This window comes from Schistocerca cancellata, chromosome 8 (genome assembly GCF_023864275.1).
Source record: "Schistocerca cancellata isolate TAMUIC-IGC-003103 chromosome 8, iqSchCanc2.1, whole genome shotgun sequence".
In the NCBI taxonomy this organism is placed as follows: Eukaryota; Metazoa; Arthropoda; class Insecta; order Orthoptera; family Acrididae; genus Schistocerca; species Schistocerca cancellata.
The window spans coordinates 246,280,738-246,300,530 of record NC_064633.1 but is presented as its reverse complement, the minus strand read 5'-3'; the positions used below and the strand labels follow the sequence as shown (position 1 = coordinate 246,300,530).

The 19,793-nt window shown below is 38.4% G+C and overlaps 1 protein-coding gene across 1 annotated transcript in view; it reads left to right on the top strand.

The window, feature by feature from the left end:
- LOC126094886 (protein FAM114A2) overlaps positions 1 to 19,793 on the top strand; it is a 65,991-nt gene that overhangs the window by 27,029 nt on the left and 19,169 nt on the right. The window contains exons 5-6 of the mRNA XM_049909522.1: positions 8,627 to 8,732; positions 15,104 to 15,360. Of these exons, the coding sequence (XP_049765479.1) occupies positions 8,627 to 8,732; positions 15,104 to 15,360 (363 nt within the window). The remainder of the gene's footprint in view (positions 1 to 8,626; positions 8,733 to 15,103; positions 15,361 to 19,793) is intronic.

Below are 19,793 nucleotides of genomic sequence, written 5' to 3'. Positions count from 1 at the left end.
CTTGGTTAAGAAGTCTTCGAGCCACTCACATATCAGGGACCCTATTCCGTATGCTCATACCATTGTTAACAGTCTGCAATGGGGCACTGTGTCAAATGCTTTTTGGAAACCTAGAAGTATGGACTCTGCCTGGTGCCCTCCATTCGTAGTTTCCAGTGTATCATGTGAGAAAAGGCAAACTGAGTTTCACACAAGTGATGCTTTCTAAAACTCTGCTGATTCATGGACAGAAGCTTTTCAGTCTCAACAAATTGATTATATTCAAACATGTTCAATAATTCTGCAGCAAACCAGTATTAAGGATTGGTCTGTAATTTTGCAGCTTATTTCTTTTATCCTTCTTATACACATGAGAAGCCTGCACTTTTTCTTAAGTCAATTGGGACTTTGTTCTGGGCAAGGAATTCGTGATAAGTGCAAGCTAAGTAATGGACCAATGCCAGAGTACTCTTTGTAAAATTGAATTGGTACTCCATTCAGACCTGACAACTTATTTGTTTTCAACTCTTTTGGTCGTTTCTCTATGCCAGGAGGGCCTGTTACTATGTCGTCCATAAGCAAGTTTGTGTGATGGTCAAACAACAGTATGTTTGTACAATTCTCCTTCATGAACAATTTCTTAAACATGAAATTTAAAACTTCTGCTCTCCCTTTGTTATCTTCTACTGCCACACCAGAGAGGTCAACAAGTGATGGGATGGAAGCCTTAGAGCTGCTTAGTGATTTTACAGGGGACCAGAATTTCCATGGATTCTTGGCCAGATCTTTTCCTAATGTATGATGGTGGCAGTTGTGGCCTATGCTTTGAGCATAGATCTTTTTACAGATGTACAAGTATCTACTAACATTTGCATGTCATCATTTGTATGTTTCTTTCTTGCTTCCTCAGCCCTTTTCGCATTTCACCCACTGTGGGTCTTTTCTGTCCTTAATCCACATATTAGGCACATATATCTCCAGACCACTATTTACAGTCTGTTTAAACTCTGCCCATAAATTTTCTGTGTCTCTCATACTGGAACTAAATGGAATAATTTCATTGTCTAAGTGAGATGCTAACAACTGCTTATTTTCTCTTTCTAGCAGAAATAGTCTTGTAGTTTTCTTGACTGATTTAATAATTTTAGTAACCATAGTTACATGATCACTAATCCCGATCTCTGTGTTGATGTTGTTGATAAGGTCAGGCCTATTTGTAGCTACAAAGTCTATTTCAATTCAATTCAATTTTTATCGTCACATAACATGCCTTATACAATCAAAGATTGTGACATATGTGACTTGTCAGTTTTACACTATATATAATAATACTAAAAATAGACAATAAACTAATAATATATATGGTGTAACATCTTCAAAGAGGTATTTTAATTACAATTATAATGCATTGTTGCCATTCACGAAATCTTCTACCCTATAGTAACATTTATCTTTCAGATATTTTTCCAGGTCCCTTTTTGGTACGTTTTACATTTGGGTCATCCATATCTTTCCATATTTTACTTACAAATTTCATGCCCATATAGTATGGGACTTTTTCATATGATTTTAAACGGTGGGTACGTAACATGTAGCTCGTTCTATATCTAGTATCATATTGATGCAAGAAGAAGTTGCCCTTAAACAGTTGAGGGTTTCTTTTCATGAAAGTGAGAGTTACATAGATGTATATGCTTGGAATGCTCATTAGATCTAGTTTTACGAATAAAGGTTTACAATGTTGCTTTGGTTTTGCTCCCACCATTGCTCGGATGATTCTTTTTTGTAGTCTAAAAGCTTTAAGTAAATTTGTTTTTTCAGACCCCCAGAAAATTATACTATACCTAATGACTGAGACAAAATATGCATTACATACAGTTTTTCTTACAGCTAAATCAGTAATACTATACAAGATATTCATAATATATACAAGGCTATTCAGTCGACCCAGTATGTTGTCCACATGGTGACTCCATAACAGGTTTTTATTGACTAAAACGCCAAGGAATTTGACAGTCTGCAGTCTCTAATTTTTTGTCCATATACCTTATTTCACTTACAGACTGTGCAGATTGTTTTGTGGTGAAATGAACAATTTCTGTTTTTGTAAAATTTAATGTCAAGTTATTGTTTTTGACCCATGACTCCACTTCCCCAAGTGTTTGTTCAATATGACGAATTAGGTCTACCTCATTTTTACAACAGACTACAGCTGTTGAGTCATCTGCATAGAGGATAGTATCAGACTGGACCTGACATGGCATATCATTAATATAATACAGAAAAAGTAGTGGCCCTAATATTGAACCTTGTGGAACACCTAATTGAATGTGTTTCCAGCCAGAGAGAAATTTCTTGCCGTTGATATTAATAAGTACTCTTTGTTTTCTGTTTGCCAAGTATGCTGACATCCAGCTAAGAGATTTGCCTTGAAAACCATAGTGTGCCAGTTTTTGGAGAAGCAGGTCATGATTTACTGTGTCAAAGGCTTTGGACAGGTCACAAAAGATGCCTGACACACACATTCTATCATCAAGACATCTGCTGACTTTTGTGACTAATTCATTTATTGCATGGATTGTGCTGCGGCCTTTTCTGAAACCATATTGATTGCCTAAGATAATGCTGTTAGATGAATTGTGATTTTCAATCTGATCACGTGCAGCTCTTTCAAATATTTTTGAGAAAATTGGTTACAGTGAGATTGGCCTATAGTTGCCCAATTCATCTTGTTTGCCTTTTTTATGTATGGGCCGAACTTCTGCATATTTCAATCGATCTGGGAAACATCCCTCATCAAAAGATTGGTTGATTATAAATGAGAGTGGATATGCAATACTGTGACAGACTATATTTATTATTTCAGTGGGGACCTCATCCCACCCCACAGATTTTGAATTTTTTAGGGACATTATGATTTTGATGACATCTGAGATGGAAACATGAGAAAACTTAAAATGTGGACAATTGCTGTCTGTCATGTTGGGCTTTGTTTTTGGTGGTGAACAGTCACCAAATTTGTTACAGTTTATGAAAAAGTCATTGAATGATTCACAAATGGCTCTGGGTTCTGTAACAGCTCTACCATTTATCACTATTTTAGAAGGGCATTTTCTCTCTGCCAACTTCGCTTCTTATAACAGACCAAACAGATTTTGATTTTTTTTTTTTTTTTTTTTTTTTTTTTTTTTGCATTTGAAATGAAGTTATTATTCGCAGTATGTTTTGCTAGTTTAACTATTTTGTCGAGTGTTTTTTGTATGTGCTTACGTACTTAAGAAATTGAGGGCTTAGATTTACTTTTGCCTCCATATGCAGTTTCCTCTTAGTAGCATTAGACACTCTAATTCCTTTTGTTACCCAGGATCTACTTTTTTGGGACCTGGTCTTCACTGTTACAAAAGGGAAGCATTCATTGAATATACCCAAGAATTCAGTTAAAAAGTTATTGTAATTGTCACTTGTGGAAGTGTGTTTGCTGACTGCCCACATGGTTTGGCTTAGTTTTTTGCAAAATACTTCCACATTTTCTTGACTGAAATTCCTACAGACTGAATTTTGCTTCGGTAGTGATACAAATAGCGCTTTATGGTCTGATACTCCTAAATCTAGAAGAAACTTTTCTTTTACATGATAATTATAACTACTTACAATATTGAATATAATAGAGGGAAACGTTCCCCACATGGAATGTTTCCCTCTATTATATTCATATAATTAATTTGAACCCAACAATTACGTTTGTTATTGTCACTGTTGCATTTCGAAATCTTTTCTGTCATCTTAATTTCTCTTTCTGTTTTTGCAAGTAGCTTCACTTTGTATTCACCTTCTCCTTTTTACTGTAATCTACCATACAATTTTATCCCGCCTATATATACTCAATAATATGTAACCCACTTCCAAACCATAACCAAAACACTACCGCTGCTATAAAATCCACCGTTTCCAGTTCACAAACAGTTCCTTTCACCTATTAAACAACCATTTCGGCTAGTTCTAACAACTTTCGCTTTATTTCCATTTTTCCCACATCACTGATCATTTTTAGCCGTTTCCCACAGGTTTTAATGTCATTATTTCTTCGTCAGACAATTGTTAGCCTCATTTTCATAATCTGCCACCACAAAACCACTCCTTTTAATACATTTACATGCAGTTTTTTCGAAATTTTCACAAATTTCTCCACCCTTTAACGTGTTTTGGCGGCAACACAACCACCTAACCTTTGTACACATCGTTGTTTACCAACCCAAGTTCACCACAGGATCAACATAGCTCAGCTTTAACCAACACTTTTTCGACTTTTTTCACACCAGATCTCCAGTTGCTTTCTAGTTCACCTTTATCTCTCCCCATATATTTTCATTTTCATTTCATCCTCATGTTACACTTTCCACCTTCTAATACCATGTCACCCTCACAACATCCCAACAACAACCCCATTAAGTTTTATTTACATTCCCTTCGCAAACATGCCTTCGCCCTAGCCAGATTACGCTCCCATATTTTATTTACTCAGGCTTGTCTGACATTTGGCATTACCCCCAAAGGCCTCACACTTAAAGTTCCCATCTCTGGCTGTAACCTTTCTTTCCATCAGTCCCTATACCAGTTCCAAATTGAACAATCCATTGCCCTCACCCACCTAATCCTTCACCTACACATCAACTCAGTCAATGAACACACCCATCAACTCCTATCCTTAATAAAAGTCCTCAATCTTTCCTCTCCCACATCCACACCGGCTGTTCAGAGCATCCTCCTACAGGCCAACCGTAAATTAGAACAGCATGCCACCCTCCACCTCAAAAAACTCCTGGTTTCCCACCTCTGGAAAGGCAACTCACTCACCCTCCACAACCTTTCCAGCGAACCTCAACCTCCTCTCATTGCACACAGACCCAGTCTCTCCCATCTACTCAATCTCCCACTTCCAGCTCCACTCTCCCCAAAACCTCAAAATTCTAATCAACACAATCTGGAACCACAACACCCTAATTCAGTAGTTAACCTTTCCTCCAAACCTCTCTCCCAATCTGAAACCTCTGTCCTCTCCAAAGGCCTCACCTTCAGCCCTACTCCCAGATTCAACCAAACAGCCCTCGTCAAAGATTTACTGTCCTACACTCGTACTTTCTGCTGGAAATATCACTTTGCCATGAAGAAAAATAATCCTAATCCTACTCCTGATGATCCAACTCCCCAAGACACTATCAAAATTGAACCCTGCCTGGAACAGTTCTGTCCTCTGTCACAGCGGCACCCACCTCCTCTTCTTCAAAATCACCCTCTCCAAACCTTCCAGGAATTTCTCACTTCCAGCCTTGCCTCTCAATCCTTCTTAAAAAACCTTAATCCTACTCCCAACATCACCACTTCTGAAGCCCAGGCTATCCGTGATCTGACATCATCTTTATTTTTACTTACGAGGTGCATTCAAGTTATAAGGCCTCCGATTTTTTTTCTAATTAACTACTCACCCGAAATCGATGAAACTGGCGTTACTTCTCGACTTAATCGCCCTGCAGACGTACACATTTTTCACAACGCTGATGCCATGATTCCATGGCAGTGCCGAAGGCTTCTTTAGGAGTCTGTTTTGACCACTGGAAAATCGCTGAGGCAATAGCAGCATGGCTGGTGAATTTGCGGCCATGGAGAGTGTCTTTCATTGTTGGAAAAAGCCAAAAGTCACTAGGAGCCTGGTCAGGTGAGTAGGGAGCATGAGGAATCACTTCAAAGGTGTTATCACGTAGAAACTGTTGCGTAACGTTAGCTCGATGTGCGGGTGCGTTGTCTTGGTGAAACAGCACACGCGCAGCCCTTCCCGGACGTGTTTGTTGCAGTGCAGGAAGGAATTTGTTCTTCAAAACATTTTCGTAGGATGCACCTGTTACCGTAGTGCCCTTTGGAACGCAATGGGTAGGTATTACGCCCTCGCTGTCCCAGAACATGGACACCATCATTTTTTCAGCACTGGCGGTTACCCGAAATTTTTTTGGTGGCGGTGAATCTGTGTGCTTCCATTGAGCTGACTGGCGCTTTGTTTCTGGATTGAAAAATGGCATCCACGTCTCATCCATTGTCACAACTGACGAAAAGAAAGTCCCATTCATGCTGTCGTTGCGCGTCAACATTGCTTGGCAACATGCCACACGGGCAGCCATGTGGTCATCCGTCAGCATTCGTGGCACCCACCTGGATGACACTTTTCGCATTTTCAGGTCATCATGCAGGATTGTGTGCACAGAACCCACAGAAATGCCAGCTCTGGAGGCGATCTGTTCAACAGTCATTCGGTGATCCCCCAAAACAATTCTCTCCACTTTCTCGATCATGTCGTCAGACCAGCTTGTGCGAGCCCGAGGTTGTTTTGGTTTGTTGTCACATGATGTTCTGCCTTCATTAAACTGTCGCACCCACGAACGCACTTTCGACACATCCATAACTCCATCACCACGTCTCCTTCAACTGTCAATGAATTTCAATTGGTTTCACACCACGCAAATTCAGAAAACGAATGATTGCACGCTGTTCAAGTAAGGAAAACGTTGCCATTTTAAGTATTTAAAACAGTTCTCATTCTCGCCGCTGGTGGTAAAATTCCATCTGCCGTATGGTGCTGCCATCTCTGGGACGTATTGACAATGAATGCGGCCTCATTTTAAAACAATGAGCATGTTTCTATCTCTTTCCAGTCCGGAGAAAAAAAATCGGAGGCCTTAGAACTTGAAAGCACCTCGTAAAATATTGTCAATACATGTTGCAGAGGTCGCTGTAATTCTTGTATACTGATCAAAATTGAGATTCAGCCCATTTGTGGCTACCAGGTTCTTTAAGTGTGAAGAAAATTTGTCATCAGTCCTTACATCTATGTTGAAGTCATCACATATAACCACTTTCTTGTACAGTTTCTCACTTTTTAATTTATTTAGCAATGTATCTAACTTATCTAAAAATACAGAGCTTATATGGTACCCAGGGGTGTGATATATGCTGATAATTAATATGTTATACTCTTTAAGTTGTATACAACAACTTTCAAATGTACCTTCATCATTCAGATGGCTGTCTGATATCATAGTCTACTGTAGAATGAACTAGTATGCAAGAGCCTCCATACCCATTGGTCCTACAAAAGCTGGTAGCCAGTTTATAACCTGTAAGTTTATTTAGGAGACTGATATTTTCAGATTTTAGCCAATGTTCATAAGGCATATTACTTTCACAGATTGTTTCACATTTTCTAGCAAAATTTCTATATCATAAAGCTTCCTGATTATTCCTTCAGACAGACCTATGATGTTTAAGTGCATAATGAAATTACTACTGCGTATATTATTAGGTAGAGGGTCTTTAAAACTAATTTGACTATAAAGTAATGGAATGTCCACGTGAGTGTTGACTGCTTGTTCTGGATTCGTTGTATTGGGCCAAATTCGGAAAGAATTGGCCCCTTTCATCAGTTTCCTTGTGTGTGAGAATCTGGATGATATTTTCATTGTGTGTGGGTTGCCAGAGTTTTCAGAAAAGTGCTCAAAAGTGTTTCTCAGGACTGTTTGTCTGTACCCACTGCTGTGAATGCATACATGTTGCAGTCTGTTGCTCAGTAGGTTAAAGTAACCTCCAACTGTTATCGCATGATCTGGGTATTTACGTGCCACTTGACTGTAGACTTTCTTTGAATGATTCTGACACTTTCACTGCAGAATCTGGTGACCAGTAAAAACATCCAACAGTCAACTTTGATTAGATTGGATTTACTTTCATTCCAATTGACCCGTAGTGAGGAGGTCCTCCGGGATGTAGAACATGTCAGAAAAATAACAATACATGACAAATATTTACAACTCAAACAAATAAGCTAATGTACCGTTCCACAGGTCCCAAGTGGCATGGTCGTCATTTTTTAATGAATGCTATATGAAAGAATTATTTTACAAATACTAATGCATTGAATTTAAAATAAAAAAGTTTTTTATTTATTTATAAGGTAATAAACTTGTAATACAACTACTAAATACTTATTTACACTGAACACATTACTGCACTGAACTGGTGCAGAAGTTAGATTGTACCTACTGAGAAATTCATCAATGGAGTAGAAGGAGTTGGCCACCAATAAATCCTTTAGGCTTATCTTAAAATGAATTTCATTGGTTGTTAAGCTTTTTATGGCTGCTGGCAAGTTATTGAAAATGTGTGTTCCTGAATAATGCACATCTTTTTGTACAAGACTAAGTGACTTTAAATCCTTGTGAAGATTATTCTTATTTCTAGTATTGATTCCATGAATTGAGCTGTTGGTTTGAAAAAGTGATATATTTTTAATGACAAATTTCATTAAGGAATAAATATATTGGGAAGCAGTAGTTAATATTCCTAGTTCCCTAAACAGGGATGGCAGTAGTACACCCATGACCTGTCAAGGGGCATCCTACAATTCCCCACCCGATAAGAAGGGTCCAGAAATCTGCGGCCAAGACTGTCACATAGTTGACGAAGCTTTTGACTGAGACCCTCCACATGGCTCCAAGCCAAAGGACCCAGATCAACTCTGGAAACAATGTTGCAAATCACACTACTGTTCTTCCCTCTTGGTCCATAATACATTATGTTTAAGAAGCAACTGCTCTTGTTACAGGTTTTGAGAGAAGCAAAAGAGAGAGCTGAAATGGAAGATAAATTAAATGAAGATAAAGAAGTCTTGAGGAAAGCACATTTCGAAACACTGTTTGATGATTTTCAAGGTATGTTGTATTTTCTCAGTGTACACTTTGCTACTTTTTTATCAGATCAAAAATATAAAAATATAAAAACAGTAAAAATATCACTTAAAAATAGGCAAAGTTGAAAGAGTCAAAAACACTTCTATTTTTATGGGACTTGGCATTAATACTCCATAGCCATGGAGTGAGGATATACATTGTGGTGTATTTTGATACATTAAAAACTTTTGTAGACATTGTCTCTGCTCAATAACACACCCAGCAGGGTGACAACCCTGTTTAATGCAATGGTCTTGCATTTTAGAGGAACTGGGTTCAAATCCCATCTGACCATTCAGAAGTTTATCTAAATCCTTTACTGCCGATGCCAGGATGATTACTTCAAAAAAATGACATGACATGGCTGACTTGTCATATCCAAGTCTGTGCCCAATCTCCATTGACCTTACCATCAACAGAATGTTAAACCCTAATCTTGTTGTGACCATAAAACAAAGGTATTATACTGTTCTCTGTTTATTCCTGAATACAGAAACTGAAATCAGTTACATTCCAATTCAATGTGTTTTTAAGAAAAGACTGCATGTTACTTTACCATGATTAGTTACATTCTGAGGGATGGTTCCAAAATTAATTTAAGAAATTGTGACACTTTCCAGATTTTGTATAACAGTTGCAAAAGTATTACTCATCATGTTGTTGTCGTTTTCAGTCAGAAGACAGGTTTGATGCAGCTCTCCGTGCTAATCTACCATGTGCAAGCCTCTTTATATCCAAATAACTACTGTAACCTACATCCTTCTGGACCTGCAATATTTACCCCCACTTCCCTTTAATACTTAATTGACAATTCCTCGATGATACCTAAGAATGTGTCCTATCATAGAATCCCTTCCTTTAGTCAAGTTGTGCCACACATTTCTTTTCTCCACAGTTCAGTTCAGTGCCTACTCACTAGTTAAATGCTTTCCTTGCTATAGCAAGTCTGCGTTTTACATCATCTCTGTTTCAATCTGCCCAAGTAGCAGTAATTGTTTACTACTCACAGTGTCTCAGTTTCAAATCTAATCCCTGCAGCATTACCTAATTTAATTCAACTTCATTTGATTACCCTTACTTACTTTTATTGATGCTCATCCTAGAACCTCTCTTCAAGGCACTATACATTCATTTCAACTGCTCTTACAACTTCTTTGGTTTCTCTGACAGAATTGTAATTCTTTTTATTTTTTATTTTGTTTGTAACCCTGAAGTCAGATACCAGTGTTGATAGATGTATCTTCAGAAATGCTGTAGTAGTTCTTTAATAATGATATAGTGTTTTTAAAAAGAGCTTTCACACAATATTTCACACCCATAAGGTTAAACTTCCAAAAATGCTGACACAAATATTTATTTCCTTCTGACCAAGAAACCAAATACAAATTTTTGTAGGTCTAGCTTCATAATTGCTGTGATAGCGGCATTTTTCAAAAAAAAAAAAAAAAAACCCTTCATCTCGTGTTTCATCCTCTTAGGTTTGGAATTTCAAAAAAGCCCTTCATAAATAATGCCTACAGTATAACGTCCACACCTTCTCCAAATTTCAAGTTTCTAACCTTAGGGGCTGGGCAATGATGAGTCAGTCAGTCAGGACATTGCCTTTAATACAGTGTATAATAATCTGAACCATTCCAGTGTCTCCAGGTCTCTTCCATACATACAACCTCCTTATGTGATTCTTAAACCAAGTGTTAGCAATGCAGAATTGTACCAGGTGGGTTCTTCTTTCATTCCCTTCTATTAGTCCATATTCTCCTACTATTTTTCCGTATTTTCCTGTACCTGCTATCAAATTCCATTCTCCCATCATACTCAAAATTTTCATGTCCCTTAACAATGTAAATTACTTCTTTTACACTATCTAATCAAAAGCATCTGGGTACCTATTACTGGACTTTAATACGGGTAGTCCACCCTTCATCATTATGAAGGCTTGAACACTGCTGGGGACATTTTCAATGGGGTATCTGAATGTATGTGGCGGAATGGCAGCCCATTCTTCCTTAAGAACCAAAATTAGAGAATGTAGCAATGGTGTGCGCTGGGCTCTGTAGCAAAGTTTACGCACTAACTCTTCCCAAAAGTGTTTCGTTGGGTTCAAGTTGGGACTCAACAGGTCAGTCCATTTCAAAAATGTTATTGCCCATGAATGATTGCCACACAGGTGCTGCTTTGATACAAACAATTATCAGTCCGAACTGTTCCTCTATTGCATGCAGTACACAATGCTGTAAAATGTGTCCATATCGTAGTTAGTGTTTGGTTAAGCACAATAAGGTGTCCACATAGTAAGCATCAAAAAACCAATGTCGTAATGCAACTTCCTCCTTCTTCAATGTTGGAAATACACATGAGAATAGGTAACTTTCTCTAGGCATTCGCCAAAGCCATTCCATTAGATTTCCATAGGGTATAATGTGATTCAACACTCCAAATCACTTGTTTCCAGTCACTTGCTGTCCAGTGGTGTTGATCTTTACACTACTGCTTATGTAGCTTACTACTGCTAGCTCACTACTGCTTAGTCATGAAAGTAGTGGAGGCGAGTCTGAAGGACCTTTCAAAAAATTGTGTCTAGCATGTTTTTGCAGACTGGCAGAAATGGTGGGACAAGTGCATCACATCCAGAGGAGACTATTTTGAGAACAACATTCCAGATTATAAATCTGAGTTGTATGTTGTCAAAAAAGAATATGACCATTCTTTATTGTACAACTCCTGTAAAGCATGAATAGCAAGAGTCCCAACATACTTCTCTGGGGCAAGCCAGAAGCACTTCACCTGCTGATGACACTCCTTTATGCATCCTCACTACCAAGAAACCCTCAAAGCAGTTACAAATTTTGTGTGACGGTACTTTCATCAGTAAGCTTAGGTATGATGCTGAGCCACTTGCATTTTAGAAATCGAGGAATGTTGCATCTATGTGATTATCTCAATCAGTGGCCTTCAGGCTGCCATTTGATAAAAGTGCAAGTTGGGTTTCACGTGACTATTGATTTCAACACCCATGCTAGTTGACATGGAGAAGTTGATTCTGTTCACGATACCTCATTACGTCTGAAATAATAATTTATCCTAGGATTCTAAAGCAGTATAGTAGTTTTGTGGATCACTTCTGTCATCTCTCTTGTAAACAGACATAGCATGTGCTTTCTTCCAAACACTGGGAACAGTTTTTTGTTGAGGTATGTTCAGCATTTTGGGATTCCATTGGTTCCTGGAGCCTTGTTCAATTTTAAAAATTTCATCTGTTTCTCAGTGTCAATGACACTAATACTTAAACTGCTGGTCAGTAAAACTGCAGCATGTGGAAGGCAGCAGGCAATAAACATCGAATTGGGATGAATAATACTACACACTCAAAGCAGGAGTAACACCATCTACATTATATACATATGGAAAGTTACGCAGTTTGTTTATTATTCAGAAATCACATTTGAATGTAGATTATTTGTGAGATGACTGTGTTACACCTCGTGTAAGAAAGAGAAACATCTACAAGTAAGTGTTGGAATCAGGCAACAAAAGAACATGTCCTATCAAAACTACAGTTTGTGTTTCATTAATATTGCTCCTGTGCGGTTGGACTCTCAGCTCTGCCATGCAAACATGAAATTGCTAGGTTCAGGAAGGCCAAATTAATTGTCATGAAATTGGCTGCATGTGACTAGCAGTCAAGAAGTCGGACATATTGTTCGGTCAGCTGTGCAGCCACAGCACATACCTTACGGAATAGACTTATTTAGAGAAAGTCAAGTATTCAGACAGAGAGAACAACGTCTGTCACCGAGGTGACAATTGTTGTGGCTTCCTTTGATGCAGAGCAGAGTGTTGTGTCGACTGTTGTGCACCCAATGACATGTCAGAACTATGTTGCTACCAAAGGTAGTAGCTCTATGTATCAGATTTCACGCCCTGTATACCCTCAAATTACCTACAAATTTAATCTAGCATTGTTCCTACTGTAAGATATGTGCAAACTAGGTAAAATATCATTGTTTAATATCCTTCCTGCTGTTGCAATTTAATGACTGGTAGTGTATATCACTTATAATTACAGTTGCGTGCAAATTAAAGTGACAGTACTCTTGTACATCTTTTTGTGAAGAAATGTTTGGCAACAGAGTTCAGCATTTCTGCTTTTGCTTTGTTACCTTAAATTTTGGTTCCTGTGTCTTCCATGAGTTCGCAGAGAATAACTTTAGCACCATTAACAGCCTTTACATACATATAGACAGTCTCTGGGTTTGTTAGAGATTGAGTTAGCATTGTGTACATTAATGAAACTAAGATGTAAATGCACTGCATATAATGATGCCAACATTCAATGTGGGCCGAAGGAAAAAAAAAATTGCAATTTATAAATATTTGGTGTCTGTAGCAGGTGCCTCCAGTAGGCGCTGGGTTTTGACACTGTACCTAATTTCTCATGATACTTGTTGGTAATACACTCAGGTGCAGACTGAGCTTTGTGAATCTTAGTCAGAAAAGTATGCATTCTGTGGATAATAGCTGGTTCCAGGAAATGATTTTTCAGTAACCAATATCAAATGTCACATGGAAAATATTTCGAAATTAAATAAATTACCATTGGTTCAATTATCACTTGTCTGTAGACCCATGTGCACCTCCACAGTTTTGCAGGTGTCATACTAAAAATGCAAAGGTCTTAAGGGTTTTCCCTTGTACTTAATATGATATGCACTTTTGCGTGTGTGTGTGTGTGTGTGTGTGTGTGTGTGTGTGTGAAAAAGAATCTAATTTAACTAGACCTTGTTAATTTCCTTGTAAGTGACCATGTGAATCAATTTTTTGGTAAAAGAAAAACAGAGTTTGCCACCTGTAATTGGACCATTTCCAGTACTGTGGTATTCAAACCAAACTTCATGGTGAAGACAGCTTTACTGAAGCTAAATGTGTAGTGGAAGGACCACACTGTCCCATTGATGCCATATGTATTTGCTGTGATCTAACCTTTCGCTTACAAACAACAGAAAGTCCAATATTGATTGTTACTTTTGTTTACAAATGCATTTGAAATGAACTTGAAATGTAAATCAGTTAATGCCACTTATATGCCAACACAAATAATCACAAAATTCGTATCAGACTATGAAAAATCCAGGATGGAACATGACAGTATTATGAAAAGGATAGTTGCTACTCATCATATAGTGGAGATGCTGAGTTGCAGATAGGCATGACAAAAAGACTGTCTGAAAGTAAGCTTTCGGCCAACAAGGCCTTCATTGGAAATATACACACACACACACACACACACACACACACACACACACACACACACACACTTGCGCACATTCACACAAATGCAATTCACACACACATGACCACAGTCTCTCACTGCTGAGGCCAGACTGCAAACAGCAGTGCATGGTGGGAGAAGCAACCAGGTGGTGGAGGTAAGGAGGAGACTGTGGCAGGGAGGGAGAGGGATAGTGTGGTGGGAATGGAGGATGGTAAAATGCTACTTGTAGAAGCACACAAAGGGATAAGGTGGAGAGAGGATAGGGCAGCTAGGTGCAGTCTGGAGAATAGATGGTGGGCGGACGGGAGGGGGGAGCAGAAAAGAAGAGAAGTAAAGAGGCTGTGAAAGCCTTGGTGGAATAGAGGAATGTGTGGTGCTGGAATGGGAACAGGGAAGGAGCTAGATGGGTAAGGACAATGACTAATGAAGGTTGAGGCCAGGTGAGTTACAGGAGCGCAGGATATATTGTTGGGAAAGTTCCCGCATGCAGAAATCCGAAAAGCTGGTTTTGGTTGGAAGGATCCAGATGTCATAGGCTGTGAAGCAGTCATTGAAATGAAGAACGTCGTATTGGCTGGCATGCTCAGCAAGGGGATGGGCCAGTTGTTTCTTTACCACAGTTTGTCGGTGCCCATTCATGCGGACAGACAGCTTGTTGGTTGCTATGCTCATGTAGTATGCTGCACACTGGTTGCAGCTAAGCTCGTAGATCACAACCACTGTGCTGCTTCCATGTGGGCCTGGCAATGAACATGCTATATGCTGGCCAGTACTTACCTCCAAGAGGCAAAATTCCAGTACCACTGCCAGTAGACACATTTAAATGTAGATAAAGCTGTTAGTTCGTTCTACAAGGGGGAAATAGGAATATGTATAGGATGGAAGAGCAGGCCACACAGACCTTAGGTGCTAAGTGGGGAAGGACCCACCTGTTCTTCTAAAAGCTACTTTTAAACATGTCTATCAGTAGTGCTGTGATTTCGTTTGCTGGAGGTAAATATTGGCCTGCTATTGAATCTGTTCATAACTGTACTGTTTTATTTACTTTAAACTATGAAGACTTTGTGTTGTTTGCTTCTAGGTCTTGTGCACTTGGAAGCTCTTGAAATGCTGTCTAAGCAGTGTGAGCTCAAAGTGGAAGCCATTCTGCAGTCTCTAACTGGTCAAGTTGCAGTTGAACTGCAAGACAAGATGACGGCATTAAAAGAGTTATGTGAAATTCCTGATGATGATGCAGATGAGACAGAAGACCAAAGCACAAGTGATGAGTGGCTAAAAAGTCTTGGTGAATCCTCCCATGATCTTGGAGTGAATGTACCTGTTGATAAAATTGCAAATGTAAGCTTCTGTTTAATGTTCTGTTATGTCACAGAAACTTAGTAGTTTAGTTAAGTTGTCTAGAATGCTACCTGTTTTCTTGTGCATACATGTAGTATTTGAATTTTAGCCAGAACCTGATGTCTCATGTTGACTTTCATTTATAGCAATTGATTAACTGGAAAATCTCATACAGAAATGTGAAAAATGCACAGAGAGACAGATTAGCTGGCTAGTACTAACCTTACAAGGGAATTGTCCATTCCGACATGTTGAAACCCACCCTGAAATTTTTTATGCTGGAAGAATTCAACAAAAGAAATCCACTGTCGAAATTTTAGATGCTGAGAAGCACTGCAAGTATTTTTTAAAAATTGTTGGAATTAGTAATTTTTATCATATAAAGAACCACGTATGACAACGGTTTGTACAGCCACTCCTGCCTAGCACATGATTGGTCTTGACAGTCGAGTGTAGAGCTGCATAGTGCATATATCAGGAGTGACTCTGCAAGTTTGAAGTACCTAAATGATGCAAAAAATATCACATACTATTAAGGTTTTGAATTCGAGGTAGTTTGTATCAACAACTAAACTGTTGCATATGTAATTCTTACAATGATGACTAGCAGAGGAAAATAAATCAGTGTGGTGTTTGAAGTTACATTGCAGATGACTTCCATCAATCGTGACTTTAATTTATCGAAATGTAATATTTCTTCCACATACATCATTTTATAACAGTCCTATAGCATAGTTCTTATTATAATTTTTGAATAACATATATTTTAGTATCAATGAGTTCCTTGTTTATTGCCTACAATCTTTACAGTAAAGTAAACTGTCATTTGAATGATGAAGCCGGCCGGAGTGGCCATGCGGTTCTAGGTGCTACAGTCTGGAGCCGAGCGACCGCTAAGGTTGCAGGTTCAAATCCTGCCTTGGGCATGGATGTGTGTGATGTCCTTAGGTTAGTTAGGTTTAATTAGTTCTAAGTTCTAGGCGACTGATGACCTTAGAAGTTAAGTCGCATAGTGCTCAGAGCCATTTGAACCATTTGATTGATGAAAACAAATATTTTTCCGTACATCAGGCATACCTGGGAAAAGAAAAATTAATGCTTTCAGGCACTTCATAGTAATTACTTGTTTTATTTGGACAGAATTGTAGTGGAGGAGGAAGTGCTCCTGGTCATTGGTCTGCTTATTGTGCTGCATACTACATATACTGAAAGCAATTTGTAAAACATGCTGATGATACAAACTGATAATGCACAAATGACTGCGATTGAAGAGTACTGTTCTGCTGATACACCTCAAAAAATGACATGGAGCTGTCAGAAATTATATTGTCCAACTATTTCCTTAAAAATATTTTTCCCAGTCAAACAAAAGTCTTTATCAATACTCACATGGTTGTTCTAGATGGAATCTGAATTGTATTAACAGTCTTTTTGTCATACTCCTGAAAGGCATAGATATCATTATGTGTAGGCCAAGAATCCAACAAAAACAATGAATTAATTTCTGCAACTGGCTAGAAATTATTTTGAATGAAATGTTAAAAATTATTCTTTACCATTTTTCTAGTTTTGATATGTCATTTATAAGATTTTTTTCGTCTAAACAGCTCTGTTTCTACCAGATGATTCAGAAAGACTGAACAGATTTCAGTTGTTTATTACAGATAAGCTACAAAAGATAGAAACACATTGTGTATGTCACTGCATAGAGGAAGTTTCAGAGTTTTGACTCAGCTGCACTGTGGTTTGTTTGTAGCAGTGTGGTGACTACACCACAAGAGAATTTGTGTGATATCAATTCATTGCTCAAGTGCAACATGCATTCCTCACACCTTGCGATTTCTTTTTCTTTTCTGTTGCGGTACATAAAAGACAGTCTTTGTCCCACATATGGCAGCTACTCTTCAGGAGCTGAGAATTTAAATTGTTGAAGCTGTTAATTCAGTAAACAGGGACTTGTTGATTCGTGTGTGGAATGAAATGGACTACCATTTTGATGTTTTTCGAGCAACCCATTGTGCTCATGTTGATTGTATGGTGTAGTGTCTGTGCGTACATAAAATTTGAAGTCCTCCTCTGTCCTGTGTTGCGCAGTGTTTTTCTATCTTTCATGATTTGGGTATAATAAACAACTGAAATCTGTTCTTTCTTTTTGAATCACTCCGTATTTTTGGTCCTAATATGCCTTAAGCTCCCTGAAGACAGAGAGAAAGGTGCAGAAAGCGTAATCCACTTGTATCTATCACTGGCATTGTTGTATATGAATGTGCCATAGCATTAATCGACTGCACAACAAACTCTGTCTCTCTTCACCCCGAAATGACAAAGTGTGTTTTCGTGGCAATTCTTTCACAAAACCTGACTAAACAGCATTAGATACAGCAGATGTTGTAACAACAAGGTTCATCTCCATGTCAGCTAAAAATTAATGGCATCTGTTCTACACATTTGCTTGGAGTAACCTTTGTTGATTTGTAACATCCTGCACTGTATGATTTCCTGAATCTACTCGAGCAGGTCAAAGAAAACTTGAAATCAGCAGTGTTCATCACAACTGCATTTCAGAGGGCCTAGTCTTATATATCTCCATTGGTAACGGTGCGCTGCCTCTCACAAGCAGATCTACATGGTTCACACCTACAGAAGACTCCTTTAAAGAGCTGCTGTTCATGTTATTTATTTAAGTTTAGAGATTTATGTTGGTTATTACTGGGGGCTAATTGGACTTTGTGGCTATCCTGTACAGTAATCTTTTGGATAGAGTTTCTTTCATAGTTTTGCATGTTCCATATTGAGGCATATTTCTTACTTTGTTTGAGTTTTCTTCCATTTATGCAGCCCACTGTCAGATTTTATGGAGAAAAATCAGGTTTGCAAACTGCTTAACATTAAACACAATGTATTTTAATTCAGTTTTATCTCCATTTTAACACCTACGCTGCTGCAAAAGCAACTAGTAATTTTTTTTATATTAAATGAGTTGCAAATTTGAGTGAACAGTAACTATGGACAGTTGTTTCAGGGGAACTGTAAATAAAAACTGGAATTTGCTTTACAAATTATGATCACTCAGAGTTCTGTTATGTGTTTACTGATGCACGGTCAACCAAGGATAATCGCTTGTCATGTTGCGCTTGTGGAGTCCACTAAACCTACTGTAGGGGGTGTACATTTTTCCAGCTAGGAATTTGACAATTTTCAACATTTTTAAAAAATACTTGCATTGCATCTTAGCAGTTAAAATTTTGACAGGGTCTTTCTTCCACTAGAAAAAAAATTCAGGGCATATTTTGAAATGTTGAATTAGACCAATCCCTTGTTTAGCTCAATACAGGTGACAGTCACACAGAATGGAAAAATAAATGAAACCTAACTTTCATAAACTTATTCATTCCTCCAGAGGAGGGAGGGAAAACAGGGGAAAGAGGGAAAAGTGGGTGCAGGTCTCTCGTAACGTAGGTTATGAGGTAACAAAGTGGAAGGTAAGCAAAGATGAAGTAAAGGTTGTACAGGGAAAGTAAAAGATAACTTATCACATGTGTGTCATCTTCAAAGCAAAGAAGAAAGATTGTGAAAGAAAGAGGTATGTACGAGGGCTTTTTTTTTTTTTTTCCATCTCCGATCATGTAGTATAGAAGCTATGCGAGTGGCAGAAAGTGGACATATCCTGTAGGCTACTGCGCAAGTCTCGCACTACACACTCTGCCATTGCTGACCTCAAGACAACATTCTGGGTTGCACTAAAGCGAGGTGAACATGGCTGCCGTTCTGCGTTGCACTACAGCGAGGTAAACATGGCTGCCATCATTGTTGCTCCCGCCAAGTGTGAATTACGAAGTATAATTTGGTTTCTGCAAGCAGAAGGGAATAGTGTAGCAGAAATTCATTGGAAAATGAGCCAAGTGTATGGTGATAACTTCCTGACATGATGTTGTGCATGAATGGTGCCGAAAGTTTAAAGACGGCCAAAATGATGTGCATAATGAAGGGGGCCAAGGATGCATGTATGTTGTTACAGCTGACCTTGTTGAACGAGTTGACAGAATGGTTAGAGAAAGTCATAGGTTCACCCTAACTGCTTTTTCTATGGAAATTCTGTAAGTTTCAAGATCTGTTGTAGACTCTATTGTTACTGAACATTTAGGCTACAAAAAACTTTGTGCTCCTTGAGTTCCAAAGATGTTGACGGATGCTCACAAAAATCATGGAATGACATCGGCTTTGAATTTCCTTGACCATTATCATGATGATAGAGAGAACATTTTGAAATCAGTTGTTATTGAAGATGAAACTTGGATCCAATATGACACACTGGAAACAAAACGACAATCACAACAATGGATGCATCCAAACTCGCCAAACAAACAAACAAATTCAAACAAACATTCAACAACAGAAAGGTTATGGCTACCATGTTTTGGGACCAAAAAAGT